The 24,910-nt window shown below is 61.2% G+C and overlaps 3 protein-coding genes across 3 annotated transcripts; 1 reads left to right on the top strand and 2 right to left on the bottom strand.

Moving 5' to 3' along the window:
• Positions 1-259: 259 nt before the first annotated feature.
• Positions 260-707, bottom strand: NOP10 (NOP10 ribonucleoprotein). Its single transcript, XM_086771597.1, is given in 3 exon segments — positions 260-389; positions 391-462; positions 552-707. Coding segments are annotated over 3 exon segments (195 nt in total). The 5' UTR covers positions 606-707; the 3' UTR covers positions 260-320.
• Positions 708-2,407: 1,700 nt separating this feature from the next.
• Positions 2,408-10,041, bottom strand: NOP9 (NOP9 nucleolar protein). Its single transcript, XM_086771596.1, is given in 16 exon segments — positions 2,408-2,706; positions 2,789-2,894; positions 4,403-4,426; positions 4,428-4,513; positions 4,516-4,615; positions 4,778-4,870; positions 4,964-5,104; positions 5,255-5,260; positions 5,262-5,414; positions 5,416-5,446; positions 6,159-6,214; positions 6,217-6,302; positions 6,428-6,574; positions 7,490-7,631; positions 7,718-7,887; positions 9,897-10,041. Coding segments are annotated over 16 exon segments (1,773 nt in total). The 5' UTR covers positions 10,030-10,041.
• A 136-nt stretch (positions 10,042-10,177) lies between these two features.
• RABGGTA (Rab geranylgeranyltransferase subunit alpha) lies at positions 10,178-23,327 on the top strand (the record flags this gene model as incomplete). Its single annotated transcript, XM_086771595.1, has 6 exons — positions 10,178-10,450; positions 12,821-12,922; positions 13,958-14,082; positions 20,827-21,005; positions 22,879-23,046; positions 23,133-23,327. Coding segments are annotated over exons 1-6 (1,042 nt in total), but the record flags the coding sequence as incomplete, so codon positions are not given.
• Between the last annotated feature and the right edge of the window lie 1,583 nt (positions 23,328-24,910).

Genomic DNA, 24,910 nt, shown 5'->3' with positions numbered 1-24,910 from the left:
GGAGGGAGCCCGGGAAAAGGGCGGGAAAAGCCGTTAGTACCTGAGGGGAGGGGGGAGGGAGCCCGGGAAAGGGCGGGAAAAACCGTTAGTACCTGAGGGGGGGGGGGGGGAGAGGGGCGTGGCTTGGGAGATTGACAGGTGGGGCGAACCATGAGTTGCGCGGGGGGGGGGGGGGAATAGGGGAACAAGCGGGGGCGTGGCGTGTGCTCCCCCCCACACCCCACGCGGGGTTTGCCGCGAACGCCACGCAGAGCCGTGCCGCTTTTTAACCGTTTATTTCCACGCTTTCATCCGTCGTGCTGTCCGTCCCCCCCACGGCTTCAGAGGAGTGGTCGCGGCCGCTGGGTGGGCAGCAAGCCGAAGCGGCGTTTGAGCGCCAGGCGGTGGCGGGGAAAACTTGTCGTCGGGGGAGAAGCGGGCCGGGTGGGCCGAGCGGGTGGGCTGCCCCGTCGGGGACACCTTCTGCGGGGGGGGAAAACAGCGGGGTGAGGTCGGTCCCCGGTGCCCTAAAACCTCCCGCCTTCCCTTCCTCCCCTCCCTCCATCCGGTACCTTCAGGGTGTAGACGCGCTCGCCTCGCTCATCGGTGTAGCACTGCAGGAACATGGCGGCGGTGCCGGAGGGGGAAGCCGCGCAAAGCACCGCGGGAAAAAGGCGGGCTCGCAGGGCGGGCTAGTGCCTCGGCGCGGAGGACGATGGGAAATGTAGTCCAAGGAGAGGGGGAGCGGGGAGGGGGAAGAGAAGGTTTTGGGGCGGCCCCACGCGCGCGTGGGGGGGGCAGCCGCGCCCACCCCCCTCTCTACGAAACCACCCATGTTTAAAAATTTATTTTTTTTTTTTTTTCCCCCAGAAAAAGGGTGAAACGGCCCCCCCCCGAACTTCGGCCTGGCGGTTCCGAGATGGAGGAGCTGCGGTGAGGCTGGAGGGGGGGGGGGAAGGAAGGGGGGCGGCCGCCATTTTGGGGAGGTTTGGGGGGGCGGCAGCGCCGTTAAAGGACCCGTTCGTGTCCGCCCCCCCCCCCCCCCACCCCCAGGGCGAGCTGCGGGAGCAGGTGAGGGCCGGGCCCCCCCTCATTACCCCCAACCCCCTCTAATTGGCGCTAATTGCCCCCCGATTGGCGATAATTACCCCCAACCCCCCGCAATTGGTGCTAATTGCCCCCCCACGAGCCCCCCAATCACTCTAACGGCCCCCAAAATCGCCCCCCCCGTGCCCCCAGACCTTCTAATTAATCCACAAAACCCCCTAATTGGCATTAATTGCCACCCAACCCCCACTAATTGGCCCTAATTGCCCCCAAACCCTCATAATTACCCCCAAACTCCCCCTAATTGGGGCTAATTACCCAAACTCCCCCTAATTGGCACTAATTACTCCCAAACCCCCTAATTGGTGCTAATTACCACCAAAACCCCCCTAATTGGTACTAATTACCCCCCACCTCCCCCAATTGGTGCTAATTGCCCCCCATGAGCCCTCCGGGGCTGCTAATTGCCCCCAAAACCACCCCCTATGCACACCCCACCCTCTAATTGCCCCCCAAAAGCCTCTAATTGGCCCTAATTACCCCAAGCCCCCCCAATTGGTGCTAATTGCCCCCCAGAGCCCTCCAGGGCTGCTAATTGCCCCCAAAACTGCCCCCTCGTGCACACCAGACCCCCTAATTGCCCCCCAAACCCCCCAATTGGTGCTAATTACCCCCAAACCCCCCCATTTGGCCCTAATTGTCCCCAAATCCTCATAATTACCCCCAAACTCCCCCTAATTGGGGCTAATTACCCCCAACCCCCCCCCAACTGGTCCTAATTACCCCCAAACCCACCCTAATTAGCCCCAAACCCCTTAATTACTCCCCCAAACCCCCCCTAATTGGCCCTTATTGCCCCCACCCCCCAATTGCCCCCCAAAGCCTCTAATTTGCCCTAATTACCTCCCAAGCCCCCATAATTGGCCCTAATTGCCCCAAAAGTCCCATAATTGGCCCTAATTGCCCCAAAAGTCCCGTAATTACCCCCAAACTCCCCCTACTTGGCCCTAATTACGCCCAAACTCCCCCTAATTACCCCCAAACCCACCCTAATTAGCCCCAAAGCCCTTAATTACTCCCCCAAACCCCCCAAACTGGCCCTAATTACCCCCAACCCCCCAATTGGCCACTAATTACCCCCAAACCCCCCTTAATTACTCCAAACTCCCATAATTGACCCTAATTACCTCCAAACCCCCCCAACTGGTGCTAATTACCCCCAAACCCACCCTAATTAGCCTCAAACCCCTTAATTACTCCCCCAAACCCCCCCCTAATTGGCCCTAATTCCCCCCCAACCCCTCCGCGAATTGGCACCAATTACCCCCAACCCCCCCTAATTGGTGCTAATTACCTCCCCCCGCCCCCCAATTGGTGCTAATTACCCCCCCCCCCAACTGGCAGATTTCGTTTCCTTCGTGTTAAAAAAAAAACCCCACGAAAATGTGGAAAAACGGTGAATTTTGGTAAAAAAGTCGCCGCGGAGCAACCGAGGCGGAGGAGGGGACGTCCCGGCGCGGCGCCGGGGCCCCTGTGACATCACAGGAGGGGCGCCAGGCGGCGGGGCGGCGGCCTGCAGCTCTTCCCATTGGCGGCGGCGGCGGAGGAAGAGGTCGAGGGCGAGGCTGCGGGCCACGCCCCGCCCGTGGGGGTCGCGCTGCAGGGCCTGGAGTTGGGGGGCTGCGGGGAGAGGGCGGGGCTTGAGCGCGGGGGGCGGGGGGGGGGCGGGGAGCCTCCCCGTCGCCCGGCCGCCGGCGCTCACCCAGCTCGGCGGCGATGGCGGCGCGGGCTGGGGCGGAGGACGAGGCCCAGACGGCGTCGAGGACGCGGCTGCCGTTGCGGTGACAGGCGAGCGAGAGGTAGTGGCCCTGCGGGGGGGGGGGGGGGGGGGGGGTAAAAAAACATCCGGGGGAGCCTCGAAACCGTCGCGTGGCACGAAGGAGAGGCTCGAAACCGCCACGCAATGTGGCGGGGAGCCTCGAAACTGCCATATGGCACGAGGGAGAGGCTCAAAACCGCCGCGTGACGACACGGAGAAGCTTGAAACCGCCGTGCAATGTGACGGGAAGCCTCGAAACTGCCATATGGCACAAAGGAGAGGCTTGAAACCACCCCGAGACGCGATGGAGAAGCTCGAAACTGCCATGTGATGTAATGGAGAGCCTTGAAACCGCCATACTATGTGATTGAGAGGCTTGAAACCGCCACGCAGTGTGACGGGGAGCCTTGGAACTGCCATATTATGTGATTGAGAGGCTCAAAACTACCACACAATGTGGTGGAGAGGCTTGAAACCGCCTTGCAATATGATGGGGACCTTTGAAACTGCCATATGACACGAGGGAGAGGCTCGAAACTGCTGTGTGATGCGATGGAGAAGCTCAAAATTGCCATGTGAGGCAGTGGAGAGCCTTGAAACCGCCATGTTATGTGATGGACAGGCTTGAAACCGCCATGCAATGCGACAGGGAGCCTCGAAACTGCCGTATGACACGAGGGAGAGGCTCGAAACCGCCGCGTGACAACATGGAGAAGCTCAAAACTGCCATGCAATGTGACAGGGAGCCTCGAAACTGCCGTATGACACGAGGGAGAGGCTCGAAACCGCCGCGTGACAACATGGAGAAGCTCAAAACTGCCATGCAATGTGGCGGGGAGCCTCGAAACTGCCATATGACACGAGGGAGAGGCTCAAAACCGCCACAAAATGCGATGGAGAGGCTCGAAACCACCATGCAACGTGACGGGGAGCTTCGAAACTGCACATGACACGAGGGAGAGGCTCGAAACCGCCATGTGATGCAATGGAGAAGCTCGAAACTGCCATGTGATGCAATGGAGAACCTTGAAACCGCCATACTATGAGATTGAGAGACTCAAAACCGCCACGCAGTGTGACGGGGAGCCTCAAAACTGCCATATGAAGTGAGAGAGAGGCTCAAAACCGCCACACAATGCGATGGAGAGCCTTGAAACCGCCATATCATGTGACAGAGAGCCTCAAAACTGCCCCACATGGCGACAGGGAGCCTCGAAACCGCCGCACGACGCGAGGAAGAGCCTCGAAACTGCCACGCGATGCAATCGAGAGGCTCGAAACCGCCCCCTGACGCGAGGGAGGGCCTCGAAACCATCGCGTGGCTCGACGGGGAGCCTGGAAACCGCCGCGCGGCGCGCCGGGGAGCCTGGAAACCGCCGCGCGACGCGCCGGGCGGCCCGGAAACCGCCTTGCGACGCGGCGGGGGGCTCCGAAACCGCCTCCCGCCAGGAGGAAGAGCCTCGAAACCGCCCCGGGGCTTTCCCGGGGGAGCCTCAAAACCACTGCCGAAAAGGGGGAGGAGCCCCGAAAAGCGCCGCCGGGGCCCCGCCCCCTCACCTTGAGCTTGCGCAGGAGGCGGCGGCTGGGCGCGGGGGGGGACGGCGGGGGAGGCCAGGAGGGCGTCCCAGACGCGGCTGCCGGTGGGGCTGAGGGCCAGGCCGACCAATGAGGCGGGGGGGAGGCTTCCAGTCCTCCCAGTATGGGTCCCGGGTCCCGGAAATGGAGGAGGTGCTGGAGGAGGAGGGAGCCGTGCAGGGTGACCACGCCCACCTGGGGAGAAAGGGGCGGGGTTTGCTGGGGGGGGCGGGGTTTGCTGGGGGGGCGGGGTTTGGGGGGGGCCCCACCCGTGGAGGGGGCGGAGCCGGGCGAGAAAACGAGGGGGTGGGGTGCCAAAAGCCCCGCCCCCCTGGCGGGCTTTGCCCCGCCCCTCACCTCGGGCGTGGCCCCGCCCTCGAAGGGGCGGAGCCCGGCCAGGAGCCCCACGCAGGCGCGGCGGCGCTCGGGCGGCTCCCAGCAGCCGAAAGCCTATTGGACGAGAGAATTAGGTTGGGGGTGGGGGGGGGGGGGGGAGGGGGAGGGGGCGTGGCCAAGGACGGGGGGGGGAGGGGCGTGGCCTACCTGGAAGAGGCAGCGCAGCGCCCCCTGCTGGAGGGGCGGGTGGCGGCGGCAGGCGGCCAATAGGGCGGTGATGACCCCGGGGTGACCCTGGGCCAGGGCGTCGCCCAGGGCGGGGCCGAGCTCCTCCAGCACCTCCCCCACCTGCGGGGGGAGGGGGCGGGGCCAGCGTCAAGCCCCGCCCACCCGCGCCAGCCCCCGCCCACCTGCGAGGCCCGCCAAAACCCCGCCCCCCCCTCGTGAAGCCCCGCCCAAAACCCCGCGCCCCCCCCCCCCCGGTGAAGCCCCGCCTACCACGTCGGCGGGGGGCGTGGTCCAGCAGGCGCTGCAGGCCGTGATTGGCCAGGCGGTGGGTGGCCACGCCCCGTAGGCGGCCCCTCAGCTGGCGGCGGAAGAGGCGGCGCAGGAGGCGGGGCTCGGCCACCGTCATGGCCGCCTCCAGCAGCCGCCCGCGGGGCGGGGTCCTGCAGCCCCCGCACCAGGGCGCTGGGGAAGGCAGCCAATCAGAAACGGGCGCAGGGGAAACCCCCATCCAATCAGGAGCCGGGGCCTTGGGTTCCCCCCCCCCAACAGAAAGCCCCGCCGGCCAATCGACAACGTGGCGTCGGTAGAGAGTTAGCCAATGAGAAAGGGGCCGGCGGCCGGCCGGCCAATCGGCAAACGGCGTTTGGGACGGCTGGCCAATGAGGAGCGAGACTCCGGAAGCCGGCAACCAATGAGAGGGAGGCTGAGGGCCGAGCGGCCAACCAGACGCCGGCTTTAGAAACGAGGCTTCCGATAGGAAACAGCCCGAACCTCCCCCCGCCCAATAGGCAACCAGCGCCGGAGACCGCCCGGCCAATCAGGAAACAGCCCCAGGAAACGCCCTCGACCAATGGGAAAAGGCCAGCCAATCAGGAAGCGGCTTTTAAATCAGCCAGCCAATCAGGAGACAGCTCTAAGTCGGGTCAGCCAATCAGGAAGCAGCTTTGAAATTACCCAGCCAATCGGGAAAGGGCACCGCAACACCCCCCCCCCCCGCCCCCCAGCCAATCGCAAAGGAGCGCAGTGCCCAGCCAGCCAATCAGCAGAGGCCGCGCCCAAACGCCCGGCCAATCGGAGCCCGGCTCGCTCAGCCAACAGAAACGCCCCCTCCGAGCCCGCCTGCCCCATAAGCCCCGCCCCCCTTCCCGGCCCCCCGCCCAATGAGCTCTCTCACCTCTCCTCGCCCTCGGGGCCGGGCGGGGCCAGCCGACCAATCAGGGCGCGGCAGAGAGGCGGGCGCAGGCGGGCGATTGGCTGCGGTGCAGGGCCCCTAGCGCCTCCTGCAGGCACAGGCTGGCGCCCGGCGGGGACAGCAGGGCTGGGGGGGAGGGGGGCGGGGCTGTCGGGGGGGGCGTGGCCAGCGTGTAGGGGGGCGTGGCCAGCGTGTAGGGGGGGCGTGGCCAGCGTGTAGGGGGGCGTGGCTAGGAGGGGGGCGGGGCTTACCAGGCAGATTCTCCACCAATGCCTCGGCCAGCTGCTCCAGGAGGGGCGGGAACGAGGGGGGAAGCTCCGCCCCCTTGGCTGCCGGCTCCGCCCCCTCTGCCGGCGGCTCCGCCCCCTTGGATTTTGGCTCCGCCCCTCCGGGGGATTCTGGGGAAGGGGAAGAGGTGAGAGCGACCCCCCCCCCCCGACCCCGCCCACATCCTCAAACCCCGCCCCCACAGCCCCAAAACCACGCCCACAACTCAAACCCCGCCCCTTCTCCAAACCCCGCCCCTTTCCAAACCCCTCCCCCTTTTCCAAACCCCGCCCCCTTTCCCCCAAACCCCGCCCCCACAACCCCAAATCCCGCCCCTCCACAAATCCCACCCCTTTTCCCTAAGCCCCGCCCCCTCTTCCCTAAGCCCCGCCCCTTTTCCCAAACCTCCTTCCCCAAACCCCGCCCCCTTTCCCCAAACCCCGCCCCCTTTCCCCAAACCCCGCCCCATCTTCCCCTAAACCCACCCCACATCCCAAGCCCCGCCCCCTTCCCCCAGCCTCCTTCCCCAAACCCCGCCCCCACCCCTAAACCCCGCCCCCTTTCCCCAAAGCCTGCCCCCAAGCTCCACCCCCAAATCCCGCCCCCTCCACAAATCCCGCCCCTTTTCCCTAAACCCCGCCCCCTTTCCCCAAACCCACCCTTCCCCAAACCCCGCCCCCACCCCAAACCCCGCCCCCTTCCCCCAAACCCCGCCCCTTTCCCCCCAAACCTCCTTCCCCAAACCCCGCCCCCACCCCAAACCCCACGCCCCCACATCCCCCAAGCCCCGCCCCCCTTTCCCCAAACCTTTCCCAAGCCCCGCCCCCTTCCCCAAACCCCACCCCCTTCCCCCAAACCTCTTTCCCAAGCCCCGCCCCCACCCCAAACCCCGCCCCCCTTCCCCCAAACCCCGCCCCCCTTTCCCCCAAACCTTTCCCAAGCCCCGCCCCCTTCCCAAGCCTCCTTCCCCAAACCCCGCCCCATATTCCCCCCAACCCCGCCCATGCCAAGCCCCGCCCCCTCCCCCCCAAGCCCCGCCCCCTCACCTGCCGCTGCGGCTCCTCCCCCCCCCAGCGCCCTGAGCAGGGCCCTGAGCACGAAGCCCCCGGCGGGGTGGCGGGCGAACGCCACCGGCCCCTCCCCCGCCGCCGCCGCCAGCCGCCCCACGGCCTCCTCCAGCCCCGCCCCCTCCCCCCCCCCCGCCCCCCGCCTCCCGCAGCGCCCCCGGCACCCGGCCCAGCGCCGCCTCCAGCACCCCGCGCCCCCCGCGGTGCCCCGCCGGCCCCCCCAGCCCCCCCGCGGCCAGGAGGGCCAGGAGGCGGGCCAAAGGGGCGGGGGGGGGCGCGGGGGAGGAGGGCGAGCAGGAGGCGCGAGCCCCCCGGGTGCAGGGCCAGGGGCGGGCCGGCCGCCAGCGCCTCGCGCAGGACGTTGGGGGCGAAGAGCGCTGCGGGGGAGACAAGGGCACCGGAAAATTACAGTTGAAACTAAATTCCAAATTCAATTCCAAATTCAATTCCAAATTCAATTCCAAATTCAATTCAAAAAATTCGAAATTAAATTCCAAATTTAATTCGAAATTAAATTCCAAATTAAATTTGAAACTAAATTCCAAATTGAAAATTAAATTTGAAATTAAATTCCAAATTAAATTCCAAAAACTTGACATTAAATTCACAATTAAATTAAAATTAAATTCAAAATTAAATTTGAAAAATTTGAAATTAAATTCGAAATAAATTCCAAATTAAATTCCAAATTAAATTCCAAATTAAATTCAATTCCAAATTTAATTCCAAATTTAATTAGAAATTAAATTAGAAATTAAATTAGAAATTAAATTAGAAATTAAATTCAAAATTAAAGTAGAAATTAAATTAGAAATAAACTTAGAAATTAAATTAGGAATAAACTTTGAAATTAAATTAGAAATAAACTTTGAAATTAAATTAGAAATAAACTTTGAAATTCAATTAGAAATAAACTTTGAAATTCAATTTGAAATTAAATTCCAAATTAAATTAGAAGTAAACTTTGAAATTCAATTTGAAATAAACTTTTTGAAATTAAATTAGAAATAAACTTTGAAATAAACTTTGAAATAAACTTTGAAATAAACTTTGAAATAAACTTTGAAATAAACTTCGAAATTAAATTGAAAACTAAGGTAAAAAAAATTTGAAATGAAATGTGAAATTAAATGTGAAGTTAAATTTGAAGTTAAATTTGAAGTTAAATTGAAAATTAAATTGAAAATTAAATTGAAAATTTACTCCAACATTAAATTTTAAATTTAAAGCGACTTCAACATTAACTTCAACATTAAATTTTAGATTAACTTCAACGTTTAAGGAAATCAAACGTGAAATTTGAAAGAGAATTCGAAACGGAAGCAAAAACTAAAACATGGGAATTCAGCTGAAAATTAAGCTGAAGCGTAAAATCGCAAATGAAACTTAAAATGAGGCGAAAAATGAAACGGAATTTACAATTAGAAGTTTAAAATGAAAGTAAAAATGAAACTGAAAAGGGAAAGTTAAAAATTCAACTGGAAATTAAATTCAAAGTTAAAAAGAAATTGAAAACAAAATTGGAAATTAAATTCCAAACGAAGCTAAAAATGGGATGGAATGTTAAATTCAGAAGCTCAAAATAAAATTACAAATGAAAGTCAAAATTAAAAGTTAGGAATTAAACTAAAAAATTAAATTAAAAATCAATCTTGAAACTAAATTTAAAGTGAAAGTGGATGTTAAATTTAAAAGTAAATTAAAAATTAAACTAAAAATTAAAAGTGAAGAATTAAAATCAAAGTTAAATTCAAACGGAAAATGGAAACGAAATTGAAAATGAAATTAAAAATAAAACTGAAAATAAAATTTAAAATTAAATTAGATGTGAAATTAAAAATGAAGCTAAAAATTAAAACTTAAACTGAAAACTGAACTAAAATCGGGGTTTAAAATGAAACTAAAAATTAAATTCGAGAGTAAATTAAAAATAAAATTAGAAGCTAAATTCAAAGCGAAGCGCAAAACGCGACTTAAAATTAAAACTTAAAAATTAAACGCGAGCGTAAAGCAAAACCCGGTTTAAAATGAAAACTTAAATTAGGAATGGAGTTCGAAAGCGAATTAAAAATTAAAATTTAAAAATTAAACCGAAAACGAGACTGAATCTCCAATTTAAGCCCAGATTAAAAATTAAGACGCCAATTAAATTAAAATTTAAATTTACAGTTACGCGCTAAATTAAATTAAAAATTAACCCCGTGCTGGGAGGGGGGGGGGGCGGGCAAAAACCACCCTGGGGGGGGCCCAAAACTCCCCGGGGGGGCTTCACCCCCCCCCCCCGCCCCCCCAAAACCCCCCCCCGGACCCCCAAAACCCCCCCCGGACCCCAACCCCCCCCCCCAGCCCCCCAAAACCCCCCCCCGGGACCCCCCCCCGCCCTCACCCAGCTCGTCGGGGCCCAGCCCCTCCTCCAGCGTCTCCAGCGCCCGGCGGAAGTAACCGGCTGCCTCGGGCTCCAGCCCGGGGTCCCCCCCGGGACCCCCCAAAAACCGCCGCCGCCGCCTCTGCACCCCCATGGCGGAGGGGGAACCGCGCCGGAGAGCGGAAAAGCGGCTTTGGGCCTCGCCGGCCGCCGTACGGAAAGGGGGTGTGGCCCCCGGGAGCCGCCGTAGGGCGGGGTGGGTGGGAGAAAATGGCGGCGTACGGCAAGTGAATGTGGACAAGATGGCGGCGTACGGCAAGGGGACAACACGGCGGCGTACGGCAACGGGACAAGATGGCGGCGTACGGCAAGGGGACAAGATGGCGGCGTACGGCAAGGGGACAAGATGGCGGCGTACGGCAAGGAGACAAGATGGCGGCGTACGGCAAGGGGACAAGATGGCGGCGCCCAGCAGCCCCGCAGCGTCCCGGCAGCCGCCGCGGCCCCGCCCCTCCCGGCAGCCCTCGCGCCTCCCGCAGCCCGCCGCTACCGGACGCTCCGGAGTCGCAGCCATGGTGAGAGCGACCCCCCCCCCCCCCCCCCCCCCATCCCAGTGCCTCCCAGTTCACCCCAGTGCCTCCCAGTCACCCCCAGTCCGTCCCCGCGCTGGCTCCCAGTCCCTCCCAGTGCAAACCGGTCATTCCCCGGTTGCTCCCAGTGCCTCCCAGTAACTCCCAGTCACCTCCCAGTAGTTCCCAGTGCCTCCTAGTCCCTCCCAGTGTCCCTCCAGTCCCTCCCAGTGCCTCCCAGTGCCCCTCCAGTCCCTCCCAGTGCCTCCCAGTCCCTCCCAGTGTCCCTCCAGTCCCTCCCAGTGCCTCCCAGTCCCTCCCAGTGCCCCTCCAGTCCCTCCCAGTGCCCCTCCAGTCCCTCCCAGTGCCCCTCCAGTCCCTCCCAGTCCCTCCCAGTGTCCCTCCAGTCCCTCCCAGTGCCTCCAGGTCACCTCCCACTCCTCTCCCAGAGCCCGCCAGTCACCTCCCAGTGCCACCCAGTCACCTCCCAGTAACTCCCAGAGCCCGCCAGTCACCTCCCAGTGCCCTCCCAGAGCCCACCAGTCACCTCCCAGTGCCTCCCAGTAACTCCCAGAGCCCGCCAGTCACCTCCCAGTGCTTCCCAGTAACTCCCAGTGCTTCCCAGTACCTCCCAGTGCTTCCCAGTCCCCTCCCAGTCCTCTCCCAGAGCCCGCCAGTCACTTCCCAGTCACCTTGCAGTGCCACCCAGTCACCTCCCAGTGCTTCCCAGTAACTCCCTGGCCTTCCCAGTGCCTCCCAGTGACTTCCAGTGCTTCCCAGTCACCCCCCAGTGCCTCCCAGTAACTCCCAGTCACCTCCCAGTAACTCCCAGTACTTCCCAGTGCCTCCCACTCATCTCACAGTACTTCCCAGTAACTCCCAGTCACCTCCCAGTAACTCCCAGTACTTTCCCAGTAACTCCCACTCACCTCCCAGTGCCTCCCACTCACCTCCCAGTGCTTCCCAGTAACTCCCTGGCCTTCCCAGTGCCACCCAGTCACCTCCCAGTGCCTCCCAGTGACTTCCAGTGCTTCCTAGTCACCCCCCAGTGCCTCCAGTAACTCCCAGTCACGTCCCAGTAACTCCCAGTACTTCCCAGTGCCTCCCACTCACCTCACAGTACTTCCCAGTGCCTCCCACTCACCTCCCAGTGCCTCCCACTCACCTCCCAGTGCTTCCCAGTAACTCCCTGGCCTTCCCAGTGCCACCCAGTCACCCCCCAGTGCCTCCCAGTAACTCCCAGTACTTTCCCAGTGCCTCCCACTCACCTCCCAGTGCCTCCCACTCACCTCCCAGTGCTTCCCCAGTAACTCCCTGGCCTTCCCAGTGCCACCCAGTCACCTCCCAGTGCCTCCCAGTGACTTCCAGTGCTTCCTAGTCACCCCCCAGTGCCTCCCAGTAACTCCCAGTCACGTCCCAGTAACTCCCAGTACTTCCCAGTGCCTCCCACTCACCTCACAGTACTTCCCAGTAACTCCCAGTAACTCCCAGTGCCTCCCACTCACCTCCCAGTGCTTCCCAGTAACTCCCAGTACCTCCTAGTGCCTCCCACTCACCTCCCAGTGCTTCCCAGTAACTCCCTGGCCTTCCCAGTGCCACCCAGTCACCTCCCAGTGCCTCCCACTCACCTCCCAGTGCTTCCAGTAACTCCCTGGCCTTCCCAGTGCCACCCAGTCACCTCCCAGTGCCTCCCAGTGACTTCCAGTGCTTCCTAGTCACCCCCCAGTGCCTCCCAGTAACTCCCAGTCACCTCCCAGTGCCTCCCACTCATCTCCCAGTGCTTCCCAGTAACTCCCTGGCCTTCCCAGTGCCACCCAGTCACTTCCCAGTGCCTCCCAGTGACTTCCAGTGCTTCCTAGTCACCCCCCAGTGCCTCCCAGTAACTCCCACTCACCTCCCAGTAACTCCCAGTACTTCCCAGTGCCTCCCACTCACCTCACAGTACTTCCCAGTAACTCCCAGTCACCTCCCAGTGCTTCCCAGTAACTCCCTGGCTTTCCCAGTGCCACCCAGTCACCCCCCAGTGCCTCCCAGTAACTCCCAGTACTTTCCCAGTGCCTCCCACTCACCTCCCAGTGCCTCCCACTCACCTTCCAGTGCTTCCCAGTAACTCCCTGGCCTTCCCAGTGCCACCCAGTCACCTCCCAGTGCCTCCCAGTAACTCCCTGGCCTTCCCAGTGCCACCCAGTCACCTCCCAGTGCCTCCCAGTGCTTCCCAGTAACTCCCAGTCACCTCCCAGTCACCCCCCAGTGCCTCCCAGTCACCTCCTAGTGCTTCCCAGTGCCTCCCAGTGCCACCCAGTCACCTCCTAGTCCCCTCCCAGTGCCCCCCAGTCCCTTCCCAGTGCCCCCCAGTAACCCCGCCCCCCCCCCCAGCACGGCCGGCTGAAGCTCCGCCCCCCGGACGCCGCCCGCCGCCGCCAGCGGGAGGAGAAGCTCCGCCTCTACCGCAGCGCCATGGCGACCCTGCTGGAGAAGGTGACCCCTGACCCCTGACCCCTGACCCCTGGGGCACGGCCACACCCCTGCCCCGGGGCGGGGCCAGCGCTTGGCCACGCCCCCACGCTGACCCCTGACCTCTGTGCCCTGGGCTCTGACCCCAGGTGACCCCTGGGCTTTGACCCCAAGTGACCCCTGGGCTTTGACCCCAAGTGACCCCTGGGCTTTGACCCCAGGTGACCCCTGGGGTTTGACCCGGGGTAACCTCTGGGCTTTGACCCCAAGTGACCCCTGGGCTTTGACCCCAAGTGACCCCTGGGCTTTGACCTGAGGTGACCCCTGGGGTTTGACCCGGGGTAACCTCTGGGCTTTGACCCCAAGTGACCCCTGGGCTTTGACCCGGGGTAACCTCTGGGCTTTGACCCCATGTGACCCCTGGGCTTTGACCTGGGGTGACCCCTTGCGCCCTGGGGTGACCCCTGGGCTTTGACCCCAAGTGACCCCTGGGCTTTGACCTGGGGTGACCTCTTGCATCCCGGGGTGACCCCTGGGGTTTGACCCGGGGTAACCTCTGGGCTTTGACCCAGGATGACCCCTTGCGCCCTAGGGTGACCCCTGGGGTTTGACCCCATGTGACCCCTGGGCTTTGACCCCAAGTGACCCCTGGGCTTTGACCTGGGGTGACCCCTTGTGCCCTAGGGTGACCTCTGGGCTTTGACCCCATGTGACCCCTGGGGTTTGACCCCAAGTGACCCCTGGGCTTTGACCTGGGGTGACCTCTTGCGCCCTGGGGTGACCCCTGGGCTTTGACCCCAAGTGACCTCTGGGCTTTGACCCCAAGTGACCCCTGGGCTTTGACCCGCGGTGACCCCTTGCGCCCTGGGGTGACCCCTGGGCTTTGACCCCAAGTGACCCCTGGGCTTTGACCCCAAGTGACCCCTGGGCTTTGACCCCAAGTGACCCCTGGGCTTTGACCCGCGGTGACCCCTTGCGCCCTGGGGTGACCCCTGGGCTTTGACCCGGGGTGACCCCTTGACCTTTGCCCCCGCCCTCCGCCGTGACCTTTGACCCCAGCGGGGGCGGGGCGAGCTGGACGAGGAGGTGCTGGCGCTGACGGGCGCGGTGCTGGCGGCCAATCCCGACGTGGGGACCTGCTGGAACCTGCGGCGCCGCGCCCTGCCCCCCGGCCCCGCCCACTGGTGGGCACTGGGGGGCACTGGGAGGGGACCGGGAGGGGACTGGGAGGGGATGGGGGGCACTGGGGGACACTGGGAGGGACTAGGAGGGGATGGGGGGCACTGGGAGGGACTGGGAAGGGACTGGGGGGACTGGGAAGGGACTGGGAAGGGACTGGGAGGGACTGGGCGGGACTGGGAGGGGATTTGGGGGGACTGGGAGGGAACTGGGGGACACTGGGAGGGCACTAGGAGGGGACTGGAGGGCACTGGGAAGGGACTGGGAGGGGATCAGGAGTACTGGGAGGGTACTGGGAAGGGACTGGGGGGCACTGGGAAGGACTGGGAGGGGATGGGGGCACTGGGAAGGAGTGGGGGGCACTGGGAGGGGACTGGGAGGGTACTGGGAGGGAACTGGGGGGCACTGGGAGGGACTGGGAAGGGACTGGAGAGTACTGGGAAGGGACTGGGGGGACTGGGAGGGACTGGGGGACACTGGGAGGGGATTTGGGGGGACTGGTAGGGCACTGGGAGGGACTGGGAAGGGACTGGGGGACACTGGGAGGGGACTGGAGGGACTGGGGGACACTGGGAGGGACTGGGGGGCACTGGGAGGGGACTGGGAGGGGACTGGGAGGGAACTGGGGGCACTGGGAGGGACTGGGAAGGGACTGGGGGGACTGGGAGGGACTGGGAGGGACTGGGAAGGGACTGGAGGGCACTGGGAAGGGACTGGGAGGGACTGGGGAACACTGGGAAGGGACTGGGAGGGACTGGGGGACACTGGGAGGGACTGGGGGGCACTGGGAGGGGATTTGGGGGGACTGGAAGGGGACTGGGAGGGACTGGGAAGGGACTGGGGGGCACTGGGAAGGGACTGGGGGACTGGGAGGGACTGGGGGACACTGGGAGGGGATTTGGGGGGACTGGTAGGGCACTGGGAGGGACTGGGAAGGGACTGGGGGGCACTGGGAGGGGACTGGGAGGCACTGGGGACACTGGGAGGGACTGGGGGGCACTGGGAGGGGACTGGGAGGGGACTGGGGGGCACTGGGGGACACTGGGAGGGCACTAGGAGGGGACTGGAGGGCACTGGGAAGGACTGGGAGGGGATGGGGGGCACTGGGAAGGAGTGGGGGGCACTGGGAGGGGACTGGGAGGGTACTGGGAGGGAACTGGGGGGCACTGGGAGGACTGGGAGGGGATGGGGGGCACTGGGAGGGATTGGGGGGCACTGGGAGGGGACTGGGAGGGAACTGGGAGGCACTGGGAGGGACTGGGAGGGGATGGGGGGCACTGGGGGACACTGGGAGGGCACTAGGAGGGGACTGGAGGGCACTGGGAAGGGACTGGGAGGGGATCAGGAGTACTGGGAGGGTACTGGGAAGGGACTGGGGGGCACTGGGAGGGACTGGGAGGGGATGGGGGGCACTGGGAGGGAGTGGGGGGCACTGGGAGGGGACTGGGAGGGCACTGGGAGGGAACTGGGGGGCACTGGGAGGGACTGGGAAGGGACTGGAGAGTACTGGGAAGGGACTGGGGGGACTGGGAGGGACTGGGGGACACTGGGAGGGGATTTGGGGGGACTGGTAGGGCGCTGGGAGGGACTGGGAAGGGACTGGGAGGCACTGGGAGGGGACTGGGAGGGACTGGGGGACACTGGGAGGGACTGGGAAGGGACTGGAGAGGACTGGGAGGGACTGGGGGACACTGGGAGCGACTGGCCGGGACTGGGAGGGGATTTGGGGGACTGGAAGGGGACTGGGGGGCACTGGGAGGGGACTGGGGGGCACTGGGGGACACTGGGAGGGCACTGGGAGGGGACTGGAGGGCACTGGGAAGGGACTGGGAGGGGATCAGGAGTACTGGGAGGGTACTGGGAAGGGACTGGGGGGCACTGGGAAGGACTGGGAGGGGATGGGGGGCACTGGAAAGGAGTGGGGGGCACTGGGAGGGGACTGGGAGGGTACTGGGAGGGAACTGGGGGGCACTGGGAGGGACTGGGAGGGGATGGGGGGCACTGGGAGGGATTGGGGGGCACTGGGAGGGACTGGGGGGCACTGGGAGGGGACTGGGAGGGGATGGGGGGCACTGGGAGGGACTGGGAAGGGACTGGAGGGCACTGGGAAGGGACTGGGAGGGACTGGGGGACACTGAGAGGGACTGGGCGGGACTGGGAGAGGATTTGGGGGGACTGGGAGGGAACTGGGGGGCACTGGGGGACACTGGGAGGGCACTGGGAAGGGACTGGGAGGGGATCAGGAGTACTGGGAGGGTACTGGGAAGGGACTGGGGGCACTGGGAAGGACTGGGGGGGACTGGGGGCACTGGGAGGGACTGGGAGGGTACTGAGAGGGAACTGGGGGGCACTGGGAGGGACTGGGAAGGGACTGGTGGGGACTGGGAGGGGATGGGGGCACTGGGAAGGGACTGGAGGGCACTGGGAGGGGACTGGGAAGGGACTGGGAGGCACTGGGAGGGGACTGGGAGGGACTGGGAGGGACTGGGGGACACTGGGAGGGCACTGGGAAGGGACTGGAGGACACTGGGAAGGGACTGGGGGGACTGGGAGTGACTGGGAGGGACTGGGGGACACTGGGAGGGGATTTGGGGGGACTGGTAGGGCACTGGGAGGGACTGGGAAGGGACTGGGGGGCACTGGGAGGGGATTTGGGGGGCACTGGGAAGGCACTGGGGGGCACTGGGAGGGACTGGAGGGCACTGGGAGGTTACTGGGAGGGGGCCTGGGGCACTGGGAAGCACTGGGAGGTGGTTTCTGGTTACTGGGAGACACTGGGAGGTTATGGGGAGGCGATTTGTTGTTACTGGGACGTACTGGGATGTACTGGGAGGGGGTTTCCGGGCCCTGGGCGGCTACTGGGGGGGCTGGGCAGTTACTGGAAAATGGTTTCTGGTTACTGGGATGCACTGGGAGGTGATTTTTGGTTACTGGGATGCAGTGGGAGACACTGGAGGTTACTGGGAGGCGATTTCTGGTTACTGGGACGTACTGGGAGGGGGTTTCTGGGCCCTGGGACGTACTGGGAGTTGATTTTTTGTTACTGGGAGACACTGGGAGGCTACTGGGAAGTGGTTTCTGGTTACTGGGACGCACTGGGAGGCACTGGGAGGTTACTGAGAGGCGACTTCTGGTTACTGGCTGTACTGGGATGCACTGGGAGGTGACTTCTGGTTACTGGGATGCACTGGGAGACACGGGGAGGTTACTGGGAGGCGATTTCTCGTTACTGGGACATACTGGGATGTACTGGGAGGTGATTTCTGGGCCCTGGGCGCTTACTGGGAGGCACTGGGAGCTTACTGGGATGCACTGGGAGGCGACTTCAGGTTACTGGGATGTACTGGGAGGTTATTTGAGGTTACTGGGCTGTACTGGGAGGCGATTTCTGGTTACTGGGAGACACTGGGAGGTTACTGGGAGGCAATTTTTGGTTACTGGGATGTACTGGGAGGCGGTTTCTGGTTACTGGGACGTACTGGGAGGGGGTTTCCGGGCCCTGGGCGGTTACTGGTGACCGGCAGGGGGTCGCTGGCGGGCACTGGTGCTAACTGGTCCGTACTGGTGCAGGCTGGCGGGGGAGCTGGGAGGGGGTTTCTGGGCCCTGGGACGTACTGGGAGTTGATTTTTGGTTACTGGGAGACACTGGGAGGCTACTGGGAAGTGGTTTTTGGTTAGTGGGACGCACTGGGAGGCACTGGGAGGTTACTGGGAGATGATTTGTGGTTACTGGGCTGTACTGGGATGCACTGGGAGGTGACTTCTGGTTACTGGGATGCACTGGGAGGCGACTTCAGGTTACTGGGATGCACTGGAGGGCGATTTGTGGTTACTGGGGTGCACTGGGAGGCGATTTCTGGTTACTGGGACATACTGGATGTACTGGGAGGCGGTTTCTGGTTACTGGGACGTACTGGGAGGCGATTTGTGGTTACTGGGGTGCACTGGGAGGCGATTTGTGGTTACTGGGACGTACTGGGAGGCGATCTGTGGTTACTGGGATGCACTGGGAAGCGATTTCTGGTTACTGGACGTACTGGGAGGCAATTTGTGGTTACTGGGGTGCACTGGGAGGCGATTTCTGGTTACTGGGAGACACTGGGAGGTTACTGGGAGGCAATTTTTGGTTACTGGGACATACTGGGATGTACTGGGAGGCGATTTCTGGTTACTGGGATGCACTGGGAGGCGATTTGTGGTTACTGGGGTGCACTGGGAGGCGATTTCTGGTTAGTGGGAGACACTGGGAGGTTACTGGGAGGCAATTTTTGGTTAGTGGGACGTACTGGGATGTACTGGGAGGCGGTTTCTGGTTACTGGGACATACTGGGAGGCGATTTGTGGTTACTGGGGTGCACTGGGAGGCGATTTCTGGTTAGTGGGAGACACTGGGAGGTTACTGGGAGGCAATTTTTGGTTAGTGGGACGTACTGGGATGTACTGGGAGGCGGTTTCTGGTTACTGGGACGTACTGGAGGCGATTTGTGGTTACTGGGGTGCACTGGGAGGCGATTTGTGGTTACTGGAGACACTGGGAGGTTACTGGGAGGCAATTTTTGGTTAGTGGGACGCACTGGGATGTACTGGGAGGCGGTTTCTGGTTACTGGGACGTACTGGGAGGCAATTTGTGGTTACTGGGGTGCACTGTGAGGCGATTTGTGGTTACTGGAGACACTGGGAGGTTACTGGGAGGCAATTTTTGGTTAGTGGGACGCACTGGGATGTACTGGGAGGCGGTTTCTGGTTACTGGGACGTACTGGGAGGCGATTTGTGGTTACTGGGGTGCACTGGGAGGCGATTTGTGGTTACTGGAGACACTGGGAGGTTACTGGAGGCAATTTTTGGTTAGTGGGACATACTGGGATGTACTGGGAGGCGGTTTCTGGTTACTGGGACGTACTGGGAGGCGATTTGTGGTTACTGGGGTGCACTGGGAGGCGATTTGTGGTTACTGGAGACACTGGGAGGTTACTGGGAGGCAATTTTTGGTTAGTGGGACGCACTGGGATGTACTGGGAGGCGGTTTCTGGTTACTGGGACATACTGGGAGGCGATCTGTGGTTACTGGGATGCACTGGGAGGCGATTTCTGGTTACTGGGAGACACTGGGAGGTTACTGGGAGGCAATTTTTGGTTAGTGGGACGCACTGGGATGTACTGGGAGGCGGTTTCTGGTTACTGGGACGTACTGGGAGGCAATTTGTGGTTACTGGGGTGCACTGGGAGGCGATTTCTGGTTAGTGGGAGACACTGGGAGGTTACTGGGAGGCAATTTCTGGTTAGTGGGACATACTGGGACGTACTGGGAGGCGGTTTCTGGTTACTGGGACATACTGGGAGGCGATCTGTGGTTACTGGGGTGCACTGGGAGGCGATTTCTGGTTACTGGGAGATACTGGGAGGTTACTGGGAGGCAATTTTTGGTTAGTGGGACATACTGGGATGTACTGGGAGGCGGTTTCTGGTTACTGGGACGTACTGGGAGGCGATCTGTGGTTACTGGGGTGCACTGGGAGGCGATTTCTGGTTAGTGGGAGACACTGGGAGGTTACTGGGAGGCAATTTTTGGTTAGTGGGACATACTGTGATGTACTGGGAGGCGGTTTCTGGTTACTGGGACGTACTGGGAGGCGATTTGTGGTTACTGGGGTGCACTGGGAGGCGATTTGTGGTTACTGGGACGTACTGGGAGGCGATCTGTGGTTACTGGGATGCACTGGGAAGCGATTTCTGGTTACTGGGACGTACTGGGAGGCAATTTGTGGTTACTGGGGTGCACTGGGAGGCGATTTCTGGTTACTGGGACGTACTGGGAGGCGATCTGTGGTTACTGGGGTGCACTGGGAGGCGATTTCTGGTTACTGGGACGTACTGGGAGGCGATCTGTGGTTACTGGGGTGCACTGGGAGGCGATTTCTGGTTAGTGGGAGACACTGGGAGGTTACTGGGAGGCAATTTTTGGTTAGTGGGACGTACTGGATGTACTGGGAGGCGGTTTCTGGTTACTGGGACATACTGGGAGGCAATTTGTGGTTACTGGGTGCACTGGGAGGCAATTTCTGGTTAGTGGGAGACACTGGGAGGTTACTGGGAGGCAATTTCTGGTTAGTGGGACATACTGGGATGTACTGGGAGGCAGTTTCTGGTTACTGGGACGTACTGGGAGGCGATTTGTGGTTACTGGGTGCACTGGGAGGCGATTTCTGGTTACTGGGAGACACTGGGAGGTTACTGGGAGGCAATTTTTGGTTAGTGGGACGTACTGGGATGTACTGGGAGGCGGTTTCTGGTTACTGGGACATACTGGGAGGCGATCTGTGGTTACTGGGGTGCACTGGGAGGCGATTTCTGGTTACTGGGAGACACTGGGAGGTTACTGGGAGGCAATTTTTGGTTACTGGGACATACTGGGATGTACTGGGAGGCGGTTTGTGGTTACTGGGACATACTGGGAGGCGATTTGTGGTTACTGGGGTGCACTGGGAGGCGATTTCTGGTTACTGGGAGACACTGGGAGGTTACTGGGAGGCAATTTTTGGTTAGTGGGACGTACTGGGATGTACTGGGAACCGGTTTCTGGTTACTGGGGCGTACTGGGAGGCGATTTGTGGTTACTGGGATGCACTGGGAGGCGATTTCTGGTTACTGGGACGTACTGGGAGGGGGTTTCCGGGCCCTGGGCGCTTACTGGTGACCGGCAGGGGGTCGCTGGTGGGCACTGGTGCTAACTGGTCCGTACTGGTGCAGGCTGGCGGGGGAGCTGTCGTTCGTGGGGAGCTGCCTGGGGGTGAACCCCAAATCCTACGGGGCGTGGCACCACCGGGGGTGGGTCCTGCGCCAGGCCCCGCCCCCGGCCACGCCCCCGGCCACGCCCGCCGCCGAGCGCGCCCTCTGCGCCCGCCTGCTGGCCGCCGACCCCCGCAACTGTGAGCCAACTGGGAGCACTGGAGGGACTGGGAGGGGCCGGGGCGGGGGCTGAGAGCGCGGATTGGGGGGCTGGGGGGCACTGGTTCGGACTGGGTTGTGCTGGGGTGGGGATTTGGGGGGGCTGGGGGCACTGGTGTGGACTGGTTTGTGCTGGGGTGGGGATTTGGGGGGCTGGGGGCACTGGTTTGTACTGGTTTGGTACTGGGGTGGGGATTTGGGGGGGCTGAGAGGCACTGGTTTGTACTGGTTTGGTACTGGGGTGGGGCTGGGGGAGGTTTAGGGGCACTGGTTTGGACTGGTTTGTGCTGGGGTGGGGATTTGGGGGGGCTAGGGGCACTGGTTTGTACTGGTTTGGTACTGGGGTGGGGATTTGAGGGGTTTAGGGGCACTGGTTTGGACTGGGTTTCTGCTGGGGTGGGGATTTAAGGGGTTTAGGGGCACTGGTTTGTACTGGTTTCTGCTGGGGTAGGGGTTTAGGAGCACTGGTTTGGACTGGTTTGTGCTGGGGTGGGGATTTGGGGGGGCTGGGAGGCACTGGTTTGTACTGGTTTGGTACTGGTGTGGGGATTTGGGGGGCTAGGGGCACTGGTTTGGACTGGGTTGTGCTGGGGTGGGGATTTGGGGGGCTGAGAGGCACTGGTTTGTACTGGTTTGGTACTGGGGTGGGGCTGGGGGAGGGCTAGAGGCACTGGTGTGTACTGGTTTGTGCTGGGGTGGGGATTTGGGGGGGCTGGGGGCAGTGGTTTGTACTGGTTTGGTACTGGTTTGGGGATTGGGGAGGGCTAGGGGCACTGGTTTGTACTGGTTTGTGCTGGGGTGGGGATTTGGGGGGGCTGGGAGGTACTGGTTTGTACTGGTTTGGTACTGGGGTGGGGCTGGGGGAGGTTTAGGGGCACTGGTTTGTACTGGTTTGTGCTGGGATGGGGATTTGAGGGGTTTAGGGGCACTGGTGTGTACTGGTTTGTACTGGGGTGGGGATTTGAGGGGTTTAGGGGCACTGGTTTGTGCTGGGGTTGGATTTGGGGGGCTAGCGGCACTGGTTTATACTGGTTTGTACTGGTTTATACTGGGCGAGAGCTTGGGGGCTCTGGGATCTATGGAGAGAGATTTTGGGGGTGTGGGGTTCAGCAGGAGCGCGTTTCGGGCCGAGGACGCCTACTGGTTTGTACTGGTTTGTACTGGGCGAGAGCTTGGGGAGCTCTGGGACCCATGGGGAGAAATTCTGGGGGTGCGGGGCTCCCCAGGAGCACGTTTTGGGCCGAGGAGGCCTACTGGTTTATACTGGTTTGTACTGGTTTGCACTGGTTTGCACTGGTTTGTGCTGGGCGAGAGCTTGGGGCCCTCTGTAACCCATAGAGAGAAATTTTGGGGGCGCGGGGCTCCCCAGGAGCACGTTTTGGGCCGGGGAGGCCTACTGGTTTGTACTGGTTTGTACTGGTTTGTACTGGTTTGTACTGGTTTGTACTGGTTTGTACTGGTTTATACTGGTTTGCACTGGTTTGTACTGGTTTGCACTGGTTTGCACTGGGCGAGAGCTTGGGGAGCTCTGGGAGCTACAGGAACAAATTTTGGGGGTGCAGGGCTCACCAGGAGCGTGTTTTGGGCCGAGGAGGCCTACTGGTTTATACTGGTTTATACTGGTTTGTACTGGTTTGTACTGGGCGAGAGCTTGGGGAGCTCTGGGACCCATGGGGAGAAATTCTGGGGGCGCGGGGCTCACCAGGAGCACGTTTTGGGCCGAGGAGGCCTACTGGTTTGTACTGGTTTGTACTGGTTTATACTGGTTTATACTGGTTTATACCGGAAAATGACCGGTTTGCGCCGGGAGCTGATTGGCCGGCCTGGTACCCCCCCCCCCAACCCCCCCCCCAGTCCACGCCTGGGAGCACCGGCGGGCGCTGGGGGCCGCTGCCGAGGAAGAGGAGCTGGCCTTCGCCGCCGAGCTGCTGGCCCGCGACTTCTCCAACTTCTCCGCCTGGCACCACCGCGGGCGGCTGCTGGGGCCGGGGGTCGCCCTGCCCCTCCCCCGCCTGCGCCGAGGTGAGCGCCCCCACCCCCAAAATATCGGGACCCCCCCCCCCCCCCGCCCCCAGACCACGTGACCCCCGAAATTTTGGGGTTCGCAGAGCTGGAGCTGGTGCAGAGCGCCGTCTTCACCGACCCCCACGACCAGAGCGCCTGGGTTTACCTGCGCTGCCTCCTGGCCCGCGGTGCGAGGGGCGGGGGGGCGCCGCGGCCGGGACCCCCCCCCCCAAAAAAAATAACGGGGAGCCCCCCCCCCCCCCCCCCCCCCCCAGATGGCCTGGACCACCCCCGGATAGGTGGGACCCCCCCCGAATAGGTGGGACCCCCCCCGGATAGGTGGGACCCCCCCCCAAAGAGTTGGGACCCCCCCCCTAGTTAACGGGGAGCGTGACTTAAATAAGTGGACCCCCCCCCAAAATATGTGGGACCCCCCCCCAAAATAAGTGGGACCCCCCCCCAAATAAGTGGGACCCCCCCCAAATAGGTGGGACCCCCCCAAAATATGTGGGACCCCCCCCCAAAATGAGTGGGACCCCCCCCCCAAAATAAGTGGGACCCCCCCAAAATAAGTGGGACCCCCCCCAAATAAGTGGGACCCCCCCAAAATAAGTGGGACCCCCCCCAAAATGAGTGGGACCCCCCCAAAATAAGTGGGACCCCCCCCAAATAAGTGGGACCCCCCCCAAAATGAGTGGGACCCCCCCAAAATGAGTGGGACCCCCCCCAAAATAAGTGGGACCCCCCCCAAATAAGTGGGACCCCCCCCAAAATGAGTGGGACCCCCCAAAATGAGTGGGACCCCCCCCAAAATGAGTGGGACCCCCCCCAAATAAGTGGGACCCCCCCTAAAATAAGTGGGACCCCCCCCCAAAATAAGTGGGACCCCCCCCAAATAAGTGGGACCCCCCCCAAAATAAGTGGGACCCCCCCCAAATAGGTGGGACCCCCCCAAAATATGTGGGACCCCCCCCAAAATAAGTGGACCCCCCCCCAAAATAAGTGGGACCCCCCCCAAAATAGGTGGGACCCCCCCCAAAATATGTGGGACCCCCCCAAAATAAGTGGGACCCCTCCAGATAGGTGGGACCCCCCCCCAAAATAAGTGGGACCCCCCCCCAAAATGAGTGGGACCCCCCCCAAAATGAGTGGGACCCCCCCAAAATATGTGGGACCCCCCCAATAACTGGGACCCCCCCTAAAACATGTGGGACCCCCCCCCAAATACCTGGGACCCCCCCCAAATGCTCAGGACCCCCCGAAATATTTGAGACCCTTCCCCAAAACATGTGGGACCCCCCCCCAAATCCCCGGGACCCCCCCCCCATTCAGGCCCCCCCCCCCAAATATTTGGGACCCCCCCCCAAATCCCCACCCCCCCCCTTTTGAGCCCCCCAATTATTCGGGACCCCCCCCAAATCTGTGGGACCCCTCCCTCCAAATCCCCGGGACCCCCCCCCATTCCAGCCCCCCCCCCCAAATATTCGGGACCCCCCCCCCAAAATCCCCGGACGCCCCCCAAAATCCCCGGACCCCCCCCAAATCCCTGCCCCCCCCCCATTCCAGGCCCCCCCCCAAATATTCGGGACCCCCCCCAATCCCCACCCCCCTCCATTCCCGCCCCCTCCCCAAATATTTGGGACCCCCCCCCAAAACACGTGGGACCCCCCCAAATCCCCGGGACCCCCCCCATTCCCGCCCCCTCCCCAAATATTTGGGACCCCCCCCCCCAAAACATGTGGGACCCCCCCAAATCCCCGGGACCCCCCCCATTCCCGCCCCCTCCCCAAATATTTGGGACCCCCCCCCAAAACACGTGGGACCCCCCCCAAATCCCCGGGACCCCCCCCATTCCACCCCCCCCCCCCAATTATTCGGGACA

Source organism: Chlamydotis macqueenii, unplaced genomic scaffold, assembly GCF_036417535.1.
Source record: "Chlamydotis macqueenii isolate bChlMac1 unplaced genomic scaffold, bChlMac1.mat HAP1_SCAFFOLD_116, whole genome shotgun sequence".
In the NCBI taxonomy this organism is placed as follows: Eukaryota; Metazoa; Chordata; class Aves; order Otidiformes; family Otididae; genus Chlamydotis; species Chlamydotis macqueenii.
Note: the sequence above shows the minus strand (reverse complement) of the source record. Positions and strands in the feature narration are given on the sequence as shown.